The 14,583-nt window shown below is 39.0% G+C and overlaps 2 protein-coding genes across 4 annotated transcripts; both read right to left on the bottom strand.

Annotated features, from left to right (window-relative positions):
- Positions 1-1,392: 1,392 nt before the first annotated feature.
- LOC143450699 (tyrosine-protein kinase Src42A-like) lies at positions 1,393-5,246 on the bottom strand. 3 transcript variants are annotated; one of them, XM_076951350.1, is made up of 10 exons: positions 5,087-5,246; positions 4,926-5,030; positions 4,293-4,428; positions 4,113-4,234; positions 3,727-3,884; positions 3,195-3,363; positions 2,963-3,124; positions 2,714-2,892; positions 2,494-2,653; positions 1,393-2,410 (listed from the first exon to the last, which is right to left on the bottom strand). In XM_076951350.1, exons 1-10 carry the CDS (start codon positions 5,208-5,210, stop codon positions 2,175-2,177), a joined length of 1,551 nt encoding a protein of 516 aa, XP_076807465.1. In that variant the 5' UTR covers positions 5,211-5,246; the 3' UTR covers positions 1,393-2,174. The 3 variants fall into 3 exon arrangements, with proteins under 3 accessions (XP_076807465.1, XP_076807466.1, XP_076807467.1); XM_076951351.1 differs by having other exon boundaries at positions 4,926-5,020; positions 5,089-5,246; XM_076951352.1 differs by having other exon boundaries at positions 1,395-2,410; positions 4,293-5,019; positions 5,087-5,227.
- A 97-nt stretch (positions 5,247-5,343) lies between these two features.
- On the bottom strand, positions 5,344-14,583 carry LOC143449624 (tyrosine-protein kinase Src42A-like). The gene is made up of 10 exons (XM_076949892.1): positions 14,424-14,583; positions 9,676-9,807; positions 8,796-8,931; positions 8,611-8,732; positions 7,157-7,320; positions 6,875-7,043; positions 6,614-6,772; positions 6,371-6,549; positions 6,154-6,310; positions 5,344-6,074 (listed from the first exon to the last, which is right to left on the bottom strand). Exons 1-10 carry the CDS (start codon positions 14,512-14,514, stop codon positions 5,863-5,865), a joined length of 1,521 nt encoding a protein of 506 aa, XP_076806007.1. The 5' UTR covers positions 14,515-14,583; the 3' UTR covers positions 5,344-5,862.

Here is a 14,583-nt window from a genome sequence, read left to right as displayed (position 1 = left end):
TGTCTCTTTTTGTAAAACCGCTAATCCGACAGCTGTTATTATCGTCGCATCTGTGTAAAGCAAACAAAACCAAAAGGAAATGGAAGTTCCAGTGATAATAATGACTTGAACGATGTCAGTGTCATTGATGATGATCAAAATGACCATTGATACAATACCATAGTTGAAATAAAACATATGTACAACGCTTGAGTTGTTTTTTGTACATGTCGTTAGATATGTTTGCTTTGTTTTCTTTTATCAATAAAGAAGCGATTTCATCATTGATCGATTCGATTTCACTATTGTTTATTTTTAATCAAATCGCGCGGTTTGTATTCGAGAGCAGTTTCTATTCAAGAAAATAAGGTACTTCAAAAATCCAAGAAATTTATGTAAACTTGAATTTTTTTTGGATTTCTTATGGAATATGCTGATCACAATAAAAAATATAGCAGGCAAAAGCGACCTTTAGTGTTCATGGCAATGAAAGTTAACGATCAACGTTAGGAAGATGATAGCTTTGTGGTATAGGCTGCTACATGTTGATATGTGTGGTATAGGCTACTACATGTTGATATGTGTGGTATAGGCTGCTACATGTTGATATGTGTGGTATAGGCTGCGACATGTTGATATGTGTGGTATAGGCTGCGACATGTTGATATGTGTGGTATAGGCTACTACATGTTGATATGTGTGGTATAGGCTGCTACATGTTGATATGTGTGGTATAGGCTGCTACATGTTGATATATGTGGTATAGGCTGCTACATGTTGATATGTGTGGTATAGGCTGCTACATGTTGATATATGTGGTATAGGCTGCTACATGTTGATATGTGTGGTATAGGCTGCGACATGTTGATATGTGTGGTATAGGCTGCTACATGTTGATATGTGTGGTATAGGCTGCGACATGTTGATATGTGTGGTATAGGCTACTACATGTTGATATGTGTGGTATAGGCTGCTACATGTTGATATATGTGGTATAGGCTGCTACATGTTGATATGTGAGGTATAAGCTACTACATGTTGATATGTGTGGTATAGGCTGCTACATGTTGATATGTGTGGTATAGGCTGCTACATGTTGATATGTGTGGTATAGGCTGCTACTTGTTGGTATGTGTGGTATAGGCTGCTACATGTTGATATGTGTGGTATAGGCTGCTACTTGTTGGTATGTGTGGTATAGGCTGCTACATGTTGATATGTGTGGTAGGTCAGGCAATAAAAACTACTCCGCAGCATCAACAATTTTAAAAACATCTTAGAACTTACAGCTGCTGCCCGACAACTGCCCTGATTCAACAGCTCCTGGGCTAAAAGCGACCCAGGTTTTCTTGTGATCTGCTACCACAGTTTTATTCAAATAAGTTTTGCAAGAAAATTAGAAGACGATGTATTCCGCGGCAGTTTATTTCTTAAAATTCAATGTTTTATCTATCCACTATTTTGTTCGGCTCCGATGGAAGAGATGGTGTCCCACTTTATTTGATGCCCTAAGCACGTGTTCAAGTTTGTTATAGATTACTCCAACACTGAAAGAACAATTTTTACCCGAATCACGTGATAAACATGCAGATGATCAAACGACAAAACCAGGAGGAGCAGATTCTTGCGATAAAAAGCAACTCAAGGGAAAGGTGGTGACGCGGGGAAGGTTCTGTGCATTATTATATAAGCTTATATACATTAATAGCGTGTTATTATTTGTTGGTTTCATAACAATCAATCAAGAACTTTACAATTGAAGAATTCTACTAAACGTTTATAGACAGTTTTAGTTCGACAGCATCAAAGCACTGTACAAGTTAGCAACATGTTCTACCACTTAACTTATTTCGAGCAAATTCTTGTCGCAGAAATTACAAGCCAGCTTCTACCAAGGGAACAAAACTGCACTGTTCAATAAAAGAAAGAAAAATAAGAGAGTGTTTGCAAATACAAATGTTTGTAGGCCACTACCACTTTCTAAATCTTGATGCAAGGTTGAGAAAAATGGTTTGCAGCGCTGTAACCAAGTCTCGTTTAAGACTCGAGCCAAGTCAAGTCATTTGGGAAGTTGGATCAAATCAAGACAAGTTAAAACATAATGCAAGTCAAATCAATTCATGTTAGGCTTATGGCTATACCATTAAGTTTAACCGATCGTTCGTTCGAAGCAGGTTCCCATAGTGGTTGTTTACTTATGGTTGGAAAGCTTGATTTGTTCTGCCCGCGTCAGCATTTTCGTAAGATACTTGACCGTAGTCAGTAATCTGGTCCAGATCACACTGAAGCTGGTAAAAGGTGGGCCGCTCTTTCGGCTCCTGTCTCCAACACATCTGCATTATTTCATATAATCGGTCTGGACAGTTGGGGTGCTTTCCCATTGGCGGACCCGGTCCCCTTATGGCCTCTTTGACCTCATCTTTGGTCATCCCTCAAACCAAATAAAAATAAAATTACAGTCGATTTCAAAAGTCAAGCGACAGAATTAGGAACACATGCTTTGTGACATCATACCAGGATAGGGGGTTTCTCCTTTGCTGATTATTTCATGAAGTAAAATTCCAAATGACCAAACGTCAGATTTTGTGGAGAACTTGAGGTGAAAAAGGGCTTCAGGGGCGGTCCATCTAGTTGGTATTTTTGCCCCGGAGCCTTTTGGGGAATACTCATCGTCCTAAACATTGGCAGCGTACTTGCAAAGATTCGCAAATTGTATTCTTGGTTTGTGACGTACCTGTGTCAGCCGAGACAGACCGAAATCAGCGATCCTGCATTCGTTGTTCCTCCCCACCAGAATGTTCCGAGCAGCGAGGTCCCGATGAACGTATTTCTTCTCTTCAAGATAAGTCATACCTTCAGCAATCTGTGCGCTAATGTTTGTAAGGGTCACCTGTCCGCACTCTTTGCCCGCGCCTGTGTCAAACGTAGGATTTATTTCTCGCAAAATCATCAGAGACGTCTACATAAAAAAAATTTACTTCACCTTCCGAGAGATAATCTTTTAGGTTCCCGTTGCAGAGATACTCTGTAACGATATAGAAAGGCTGAGTTTGGGTGCAGACGCCGTATAGTCGAACCAAGTTGTGATGTCGCATATCCTTCATGCGTTGGGCTTCGGTCAGAAATTCAGCCTTGTCCATGTTATCTGTGATGTCACAATCAAGATAGTGTTGTCACAAGTAACATTATTATCATCTTATCCATTTTGGTTTCACCTGTCTTGAGTGTCTTCACTGCAACTTCTACTTTTCCCTTCCAAAGAGCTTTGTAAACTTTTCCGAAGTTTCCTTCCCCCAAAACTTCCCCAAGCTCCAGGAAGTTCCGTTCAATTTCCCACTCATCAGCGACAACTTGTGGTACACCACTGGTCTGGGGCACTTGTACCTGGTTTGTTTTATGAAAAAATAAACGACTTACGGCAGATAGAGGTGAAAGACTGGCTTCTAGCTTTAAATGACATTCAAATGCACGGCTTTCCAGCTTTCATGCAGTGATAAACAATCACCATTATCAGGGTGAATTGACAGATAAACAGGACAAGTTTTTCGTTTCGCATTTTAAAGCAACTTGCGTAAGCCAATCAATGATTAGGCCGGATTCAAAGTTAAGCTTTTACTTAAAGGAATCCGGCATAAAGTCCACCCCTTGATGTGACTATTGTTAAGGCTATTTGTGTAGGTGCGTTATTCTTCTGTTTAACCCGAGTCTATGGTTAAGCAAACTAAGCACAGCTTTAAGCAAACATACGTTGACGCAGGGGGAAGCCAACTTCACTACCAAGCCATTCGCCGCTTCTTGGTAGAACTTGACCAGCTCCAACAAACTGCCAAATCTATGAGATGGGTTTATGAACAAGTCTCCTTTTTTAACGATGCGATAATGCCTTACGTCATCGCGGAAGTGAACTGGGAATTTTAAATGAAATTAGGCTTTCAGAAATATTGTCTAAAAAACTCATTATTGCGTCAAAATGACATTATTAAGTTAACATTGTGACGAGGAATCTTTGTCGTGTTTACGTCTTACTCATTCAAAGATTTCCCTCAGTCCGAGTATAAAGAATTTGACACCATAATAAGTGCCGTCATAATACACAAAACATTCAGTGCTTGAAAAGCAAAGTACGTTCATACTTGATAATGCGTATTGTTCGTAGTCAAGTTGACTTTTCCTTATAAGGAAGGAACCATCAATGTTTGGAGTAGAAAGCAACCAATTTTCTGCTTCACGGCGAGTTGCGTCACCATAATACCACCTGCAAAATGTAACTTGCATGAACAGAAAATTTTCAGCAACTTCATATCCCCACATACGGATATATCACAGCATCGTCTCTTCTCGCCACATAATTGCACGGGATGTAGCCTCTGTCACGTGATGTATATGATCCGGTGAGCGCAGCATCCCACCATCCGTCGTCACATTTCTCGAATACTTTGAAATAATCCCCTATGACAAGAAAATTCATCCCAGCGGTGAAGTTTTAGCCCATCCTTTATCTTACTCAGGGGTGCGCAATAAATTGAATCAATCAGGGACATAAAGTGCATGAGGCAGAACCCAGCCACGGGTTAATGTGAAAATTTGTAAGCTCACAAGTGGCCCCACAGTAAATCATGGGCAGGGTCGAAGTCTAGAGGCCACCGCTATAACATTTTTATAATTTGAAAATATTATAAAGTAATGTTTTCCATGAACTGGTAACATACCTACAGTATTGTTCTGTGGCTTCTTGAAGCATAGCACAAGACTTGGAGAAGTTACGTGCAAGTTCAAGCCCTATCCCTTACATAAAACTTTAAACCTTTTATAGCACGATACGTCTACATCCCTCCCAGTCATCATTAACTGAGGATGAGTAACAAGTGGCTGATTCACGATGGAAATTGACTGACAATGCATCAGAGGTTGTAAATTTACGAAGCCTACCATACATGCTGAATTACCTTTAGAGAATGAGAGTTCTTCATGAGTGCGAGCTGCATAATCGTACAACGCCACATAATCGCCACTGGTTATGCTCCCCGACGAATCTTCTCTCTGTCCATCAACTGCTCTTATTTAACAAGAATGTTGGTTTCGCTCAATATTTCAGCAAAATTCTCACCTATCTCTGTAAATTGTGGGTGATGGGGCGTGTAGGGGTTTCTCCTCCTTGGCGGTGGGCTCTCCTTACCCCCTTCCTCCCTTCTGCCGCAGCATTGGATCAAGGAAGAATAAATCCTGTTCATGTCGACCTCACTCAGCAATTCACCGATTGACTTAAACAGTTCTGAGTTGCACTGAATAGGCTGTAAATGATTGCTTGGAGCAAATATTTGCTCGGATTCTTAAATGCACAGACACAATGATTTGGCAAACAGCTGACCATAAAGCGGCGTAGTCTTTTATTTGAACCAAGCACAGCAGGAAAGAAACGCGAGTTGCAACAACCGACAAAATATGCTGACGATGAATTACTTAGTAAACCAGTGATTGCATAGATAATTAATTAATAACCAATCCAGATAAAATTGCGGTTTGAGCAAAACAAAACTTGTTTAAAGCACCATGAGCAATATGAACTAAGTTGAAATGACATCAAAGCACCATCAGCAATATGAACTTAGTTGAAATGACATTACAAAATACACAAAACTCGATAAACTTAGGAGATAAAATTGCACGAAAAGGAAATAAGACGTGAGTCAGTTGCATAAAAATTACGACATGAATTAAAAATATGTGCAAGAGATCATTTATTTATCAATCGCGGGGCACGATAAAACGTCATAATAGCTTGCAACAACTTAGAAAAATAGAAATATTAAAATCAAGTGCTAAAGAGTGCCGGCGATGTCTTGACAACACGATATTACTACAAGGAAGTTATGAGACTCAGTTTCACTGCACAACGTCCGATTCTTTGTAAATTGCATCGTCGTTGAAATAAAACTCCTCGAGTCTCCACTGCAAGGTCTCGAAAGACGGTCTATTGAGAGGATCTTTGTTCCAACATTCGAGCATTATTTCATAGAGGGCGTCTGGACATTCAGATATCTTGGGCATCCTGTATCCGCGTTCCACCTGTTCAATCACCTCCCTGTTGCTCATCCCTGTCGAACACGGCGGCAGGTTCTTTTAAGCTCGAAGACAAAATGGCATCGGACACAATGTGGATGAAACGCTGCTTACCAGGATAAGGCATCCTCCCCTTCCCAACGATCTCCGTGAGCAAGATCCCAAATGACCAGACGTCGGACTTTATCGTGAACCTCTGCATCGTCGCCGCTTCTGGCGCCGTCCACTTGATTGGGAATTTGGCGCCCTCCCGTGTTTCATATATTTCATTCTAAAATTTTCCTTATTCTTGTAGTGAACTATTTCGCAAATTTTCAACTTCAAGAAATACCTGCGTGACACGAGCAAGACCGAAGTCGGCAACTTTGCAAATATTGTTCTGTCCGACCAGAATGTTACGAGCGGCCAAGTCTCGGTGAATGTAATTGTTGGTCTCCAAATAGGCCATGCCAGATGCGACCTGTGCGCCCATGTCGATCAAAGTAGGTGTTTCAAGCATGCGGCCAGCTCCTGTGCAAAATGAGAGAAACTTTGAGAGAAAACTGAAACATTTCACAAAACGACGCGGTCTTACCTTGCAAGTATTTGTTTAGAGCTCCATTAGACATGAGTTCTGCAACGATGTATATCGGCTCGTTTCGGGAGCAAACTGCGTACAACTGCACCAACTTTGGATGCCGAAGTTTCTTCATCAGTTGAGCTTCACGTAAAAACTCTTCCTTGTCCATTGAACCTGACGCCCATAAAGGATTGTTATAAAATTCATCCACTTGGTGGCTTCTCGCACACCTCACTTTTGCTCTGTCGGAAATCATGATTTCTATTTTAATGTCACCTGATTTCAATGTTTTAATCGCCACTTTCGTCGTTTTGTTCCATCTCCCCTCGTGGACTTCACCAAACTGTCCCTCACCGAGCTTGTGGGTTAAAGTCAACGACGAACGATCAATCTCCCACTGATCCGCAGTGTCATGTGACAAACCCGCGGTTTGAGGAACTTCAAGCTGAGAATATTTCAAAGAAGTTCGAATTGGCATGAACCTTCAGGGGGAGTCGACGAGGAGTTCAACAAAAAAACCAAAAATGAAATTAAGAAGAACTTTAACTCCGACCATACTTTGCAACAAGCTCGTCCAAGCCGCACACAAAGCCCATCAGTGATAGTTTGATAATGAAGGATCAAGTCATGCAAAGAATTAAAAGCTGCTCTTCTTGCGATGAAGTATCCGCCGTGATCAAGCCTGCGGATGCGATAGTGCTTCACTGCTTGCTGGTCACGAACTAAATGTAGGGCAACAAAAAAAATTAGCAATATCAGAAAACCTCCGGATGCTTCTACAGCGCCCGTGGTCAATCACCTGCCGGCAGACTTTGCTAGAATAAAAGCGCCGTATATGTTGAAATTTTGTGATATCCATGGTTTTGTTGGACTCCTACGTACGGCTTAAAAATGTGTGTTAGTGTTGTTCTCCAGTGCGGGGATTACCCTAGCAGATGCCGCATTAAAAACTTGTAGGTTGCAAGTTTAGGTTAGCCTAATTTGTAGGTAAAAATTGATGAAATTTGATTTTTTTGGCTAAAATTTGCAGTCTTGACTTTAATGTTCTATTGCAAGAGTCAGAGATATTTGATTTTATTAGGATTTCATGAAATAAGAGCCCAAGGCATACTCAAGTGACATAACGTACAAAATTTCAGGGAGCCCCATGTGGGCTTTTTCGATTAATTGCATTTTTGGTAATTTCACTTTATAATAAAATAAACGGAGAAATTAGAGCTTTTCACGAGCATATACGGCGTCTAAAGTGGCTCGGTGCTTGATGCAACCTTGTAGCTATAATCAGGCGATTGGTTGTGGATGTAGAAAGAGTACTTTGCATGATGTACCAGGCAACACCTGGTTAGAGAAGTGGAGATGTGTCAATACTTGGCAGAGAGCTTGGATTCGTGACTATTTTCTTTATTTCTCTGACCGGGGCTTAGCATTGCAATAAATCCATTGTGAGGTTGTAATAGTTTGTGCATCTCAGTCGGCTGTTTCATATCTTGGAAGGTGATTAAAATGGACTAAAGCACTGTCCGCCGATTAACAATGAAACCACATGACTCATAACACATAAGTGACATAACAATGAAACCAATCACTATGATGTCACTAGAGACATTATTGCATGTTAAGCAGCATTTGCATCAATTAAGCCGATATTTCATATAATTGTAAATAGCGACTTGAGTTCTTGACAACAGCAAAACTGAATGAAATACAAACAGGAGGATAGAACCATCTCCGATATAATTTGTACGTTTCTATTTGCTTTGTGGCAAAACAAAAATTGGTTGATTACCTTGCCAAGGAATTAGAACTGGTTCTTCAAATTACTCGAAACTGGCAGTCTTAATGGTTGAATCAAATAACAGTAGCAGCAACGATCAATATCTATCCATGAAGTTTAAGACGCGTTCTCGTTTTGTACCGCGGCAGCGTTAATTACGACAACAACAAACGCATTGACCACTGCATTGAGCGCAGTAGTTAATGCTATTGTCAAAATGTTTAAACAGGGGAAATACCTGATAAAGAAAAATCTCCCGGCGTGCTTTCACTGTCCCTGATAAGAAAAGAAGCGTGTTTGTTTTGTGACATCAGCAGCAATCTTTCAGCTTCACTTCGCTTTGCCGAGCCGAAGTACCATCTGCAAGGACAGAATCAATGAACAAATTTCTGTGTTGTGCAAACAAAATCATATCTCTCTTACGCGTATGAGTCAAGTGACTTGCGGGCTGCGACGTAATTTGAAGGGACGTAACCAATCAAATTTGAGGCATGTTTGTGCAGGAGACGAGCTTTCCACCAATCACCTTCACTCTTGTCAAGCACTTCCACTTCGTCACCTGGACAGCCAATCAAATTTTGCGATTAGTATCACATGATTTTAGTATGCGTAAAAATGAACATTAGTGGATAATTCTAATATTTTAGATTGTAAGTTTTTAACTACTTCGGCGAGGCTTATGGCATTAGGTCTTGTTTCAATACTTATCAATCGACATCATAGATATCAAGTCCAGCTTTACTGGGTATGAATGGCAGCCCCTCAAATCAATCCACATTTCCAACTGCGCAATGATAATGTGCTCATAAAAACGATGATTGTTCACGCCCTGGGTTTTATTATTTCTATTGCAAGGATAATTATTTCAGCTCTTGTGTAACTGATTGTGTGGAACCCAGGCATTGACGTCATCATCTATATTGTATGTGACTCTTTTTCTACGTTTCTAAACCCTTTTGTAACGACCCAAAATTGGGTCACCGAGTATGTAAATTATGTAAGATTCGGGTCATGCTTCATGTGGTTAGTGTAATCTTTGTTTCTGCGTGCATGTTGAATCAAGGCACATTTTAATTGAGTCATAATCACAGCACTGCACATAAACATCATAAAATATTACACAAAATCCCGGGACGGGTGTCGAAGTACACAGAGCATAATTACGCATTGCCTACAATACATACAAAGCAGTTTATGCAAGAGGGGCTGAAGCCACAACAGTTGTTGTTCGCATAAAAGAAGGACAGAAACATCAAGATATTTTTAGAGCAAGTTGCCTCTAAAACAGAATTTGGAAACAAACCTTTTTTAAAGCTCAAGTCGTCAGTGGTCCGGGCGTTGTAGTCGTACAATGCTACGTAAATTTTATCATTTCCCATCGCAGCAGGAGACTGGTGAGGATTCACAGGAACGAACCCCAATGGAGGCACAGGATCTGTAAAAGAAAAACAGCTGTCATCAGGAGTGAGTCAATGTTTGGCTGGAAGCCCAATCATCCATTGTCAGGTTTGGGTCATTTCATTATAATAAGAGCAAAAATTTCAACTTTTGGAACCACCCTATTATTTATTTGCTAATCTGAAAATCGGATTAAAGAAGGATCAAATGAAGGAGCAACAAACTGTAATATCTCAAGATCTGTTCATTGTATTTGGATAATTTTTTGATCTACCCCCATGAAATTGAGCTGGAGCTTTTACTTGGTGAGATAAAATTTTTTGACCCTCTAACTTTGAACGACAATAAAAAATAAGGCAAATCCTTTTTCCAGAATTTTTTTTTACTTAGAAAGGAGAAAGTTAGACAAAAATCTTGCCTTGTACTCACAACTTTCCACAAAGTAGTCATTAGTCACACAATAGTCACAATAGTCATTAGTCACACAATAGTCATTGCAAACTATAATGGTCAATATTTCTAATTTTCAGCGTCGTCTGTTGTATCAAGAAGTCTTGCTACTTGATTTTGTTGTTATGAAACAACTTCTTTTTTGTATTCGCAATTTTTATTATTTTGTATTTCATGTTCATATGTTTAATCATAAAACGTATTGTGGTAATGCATTACATAACTACACAACAATGATAACGTGCTAATGTTACACTCTCACAATGGGGAAATCTCCAATTTTCAATTTGCCTTATCATTTTAATTTTTTCAAAAAATCAATGTGTATGACAGCAACAATCATTAGGTTGAAGTGAGAAGAGAATGCAAAAATAAGTTGACCTTAAATGAAAGAAGAGTTGTCAGCAAATATCTTACCAGACAAAAAATGTTTCAACAATTAAACGACTGAATGGAGATTGGCCGAATTAAGCGGAGAAACAGCTTTGTCCGAATTAAGCGGAAAATCAATTGTTCGTTTCATGGTCATGCGTAAAGGCAGAAAACGCATTTAAAATACTGTAGTGTTGCGTAATAAATGAATTGCAGCTGCGCTATACTGCAGTAACTGGCACTGATCGCATAAAACGTCTTCGTTTACTTTAGTGAGCAATTTCACTTTTTGTGCTAAACTTTTCTGTACCATTCTGTTCTACAAGATGGACGCGATTGTACCGAAGTAAAAGCGACTATGAAGCTGGCACGGCCTTATATGAGTTCATTGTCGATTGTTACTGCATCGATCGTCATTGTTTCACCATAATCGCTCATAATGCAATTGCATCTTGTCTTAAAACGAACGAAGTACTGTTTATTGTGTCATAACCTAACGATGGAATTGCGAACCTGTGTCCGAATTAAGCGGAGAATTGTCCGAATTAACAGGAGTTTTTTACGTTCAATTTTTACTTTTGTTCCGTTCCCGAGCATTTTGGTCGAATAAAGCGGTTGTCCGGGTTATCCGGTGTCCGAATTAAGCGGATTCGACTGTAGTTATGACAAAGGTGGTCGTAAAATGATTCACACATCTGCGAAACCCAAATGCATGACACTGGTGTTCCAGTCAATCATCAACAGCAGGTTTCGTGTTAGCGACAGGAAACATATGGAATACTTTTTGCATATATAAAATGCATAGAAGGAATATCCTGTGTTAATTATGCCTAATCTAACTTACAGTTGGTGTTTTTGGAGTCAAGTCATTGGCTCAGAGTCTTTCCATCTCTGTCGTAGCCACACATGATTAATGATGTAACTGGAAGTACGTTTTATGACAACTACAAGTTAGCTAATAAGCCACATTTTGTGACCTTAGGAAAGTGTGGTGGCCACACCATTGGTCAAATTTACTTTATAACGTTCCCTGCGACCCCGAATTTTCGTTGTTTTATTGTGTTGCGATTCCCTTTAATATTCTGTACCGCTAGCTGCCGCCAGAGATTTCCCGCCAAATTTCGTACATATGTTTTCTTCGCTTTAAGGAGTTCTTTCAGACAGTATAATCGTTTGTACACCGGTGGGTCGAATCGCGTTAAACACTAACTATTTTGTAGTCAGTGCGATTTGACCCACTGGTGGGTCGCATGTAAGCAACTTGTAGAGTAAAGCTTAACTATTTGCTTGTGTGATAGATAGAACCAAGTGATAGCAGCAGTACAGGTGTAGAAGAGGATGAAGAGGTAGATATGTTGACATTAGATGTTGCGACCACCACAGGCATGGTAGATGATAATTTTGATTTAGCCTCGCTTCAAAATAGTTGGACTGCTACCAGTGTTGGGCAGAGGAATTTTGGGTTCACTAGTCAAGAAACTCTTTGCATTCAGGCTGAACCTTCACAAGAAGGCAAAATTTGGCCAATAGACGTATTCAGTCTATTTATATCAGATGACATCATTAGTCTAATGGTGAGAGAAACGCACAGAAGCCGATAAAGGTGTTCGGGGTGTTAAGAAATGATTTCTTTGAACGAAGGATCACGGGAAGCATCGAAAAAGGCTAAAAAAGTATCAACCTATTGTGAAGGCTGCGAGAACAAACCATATTTGTGCTTGTCCTGCTTTCAAATGAAACATTCTCACTGAAAATTATGTGACAAATGTTCTTTTTCAATGTAATAAAATTACAAAAAATTTCACTATTTGTCTGTTTTGAAGAAAGAGATTGAAACAGGAAAAATGGCAAAAATGTAGTAACACTAATTTTTTTCGTAAGAACCACCGGTGGGTCACAACTTAGTAGCAAAAATTTACGCATGACCCACCGATGGGTCGCATCGCAGGGAACGTGTTAAATTTTAATTTTCTTGTTCAATATAAATTCTTTTGTTATGTATCTTTCTTTACAAGCATTTTAACCACACAGCATTTTCTTGCTTCCAATTATCAGGCCGATAAAGTTTGTGGTAGTTTCACCATTAAAATTTTTATCAGTCTTTCATCTGTTGGCCGTTCTGCTGATAGCAAATGCAATGTAGAGATGTTTACGCAACATTCAACATCATGTGAGCTCAGATATAACCTACGTTATTTCATATCATCATCTCGTAGACGGCCACAAATGTATCCACGGAGTTGTTTTTGATTTGATATGGCGACAATGAGCAGTGAAAAACAACAGATTGCATTTAAATAAAGTCATGATGACAGTATGTTATACTTTAGTGAGAAGTTAGGTGATGTATTTATATTTGTTAATGTTGGGGTCGATAGTCGTAGGTTATTGCTTAAACCAAGCAGGTGTTCATCGTACAAACCTGGTAAATTCACCTAAATATTTTCTGAAACCAAAAAATACTACGACGCACAGAGTAAGTTGAATGCTAACAGTACGCAACAAAGATTTAGGAGAAAAGATGTTTTGAAAGTTGATTGTAGTTATTTGGTATTAAAATTGAAATTCAACGTAACTGAATTAGATTAAATCTATGTTTTAACTTTCAAGGAACTGATTCCAGTAGAAGCTAAAAGCTTTTCAGTAATACAGTGAAATTCAATATGACATTGATATGTTATGATAATGTTAATGAGAAAACTCCTTAACTTGACATGTCTGCAAATCATTTTTTTTAGCTTTCTTGGCTATATTATTTATTTTATGAATAACCTACGGTTGCTAGAACTTTGCTCCTAAGTCACGTTCTTAAATTAATGGTTTTAGCGCAATAACATTCTTTTACTTGGTAATTTATCCCTTGTTCTGTTGCTATTAACTTCGGTTGCATTTAATTCAGAAGTATAACAAGTCGGTTGTTATTTCAGTGTTGTGCAATTTCTATGCTAAATTAAAAGCTTGGTACATGAGGTCTTATCATAGTTCAAAATAATCAAAGCCAGGCAGACAATGGGATAAATTATGTGGGAAAATAACAAGCACATTTCCTCCATTGCAATTACAATGTGTTTAAGATGCGAGCTTAATCAAAATTGGTACAAACTTAACCATAGACGTTGCAAACATGCCAATAATAAAAGGACATAGCTTTGTTTGTTGGTCAAAGTTGTGTTATTGTTTGATTAATGCCAGTGATGATCATCTGCTGTTGTTGTCTCGAGATACCATTAAGTCAGGCCGAGATGACGTAATAACGTAGACGTTTTTCTTGCAAAGCTTACTGCGCTTTTCTTTCATGAATTCATTATCGATGGCGATAATAAGGGATAACAGCTTGATATTGAAAACAGGTGAATGCCCCAAGTTTTCCCCAACAGCCCCACATCAACCCCACTCTGGCGGTCAATTCAAGGATTAATATATTGAAGTTATTTCTGAAGAAGAATAAATCTATTAGTTAGCTTAAACTGCCCTCTCCAAATAAACAAATCGGGTTATAAAGAATGTTTGTGACTGTGCACGACACAACCACTATATAAGAATGATATCAACTAATGGGCGTTTGCTCCAGATTGTGGGTGAGAAATCCCCCGCGTAACAAGATGAAACAAAAGCCATTTGATGCAAAATTAATGTTAATCTCCCACGCACTTAGCAAACATTCCAAGCTGGTATTTGCCACGGAGAAAATTAAACTATGAAGTCTTGTATGATGCCAAATCATTATTATTTACAGTGCAGAAAGTTACAGGTAGAAGTTGGTTAAAAATTGAAGCGTTGAGGCAGAAAGAGCAACTCGGTGACACAAAAACAAATAATTTGCCAATATACCTATTTCTTGCATTTCAACTTTGGTCTCTTTTCTTTCTTCTTCATCCTTCAAACCAAGACAGCGGCGAAATCGAGAAAAACAGCCACCCATTTTAACTTAAATTTAATCTCTAAGAGTATAAACATCTCATAACTCAATTTTATATTTTTTCATATCACG

Source organism: Clavelina lepadiformis, chromosome 3 (assembly GCF_947623445.1).
Source record: "Clavelina lepadiformis chromosome 3, kaClaLepa1.1, whole genome shotgun sequence".
NCBI lineage: Eukaryota > Metazoa > Chordata > Ascidiacea > Aplousobranchia > Clavelinidae > Clavelina > Clavelina lepadiformis.
The sequence above is the reverse complement of the archived record's forward strand: the minus strand, read 5'-3'. Positions and strand labels throughout refer to the sequence as shown.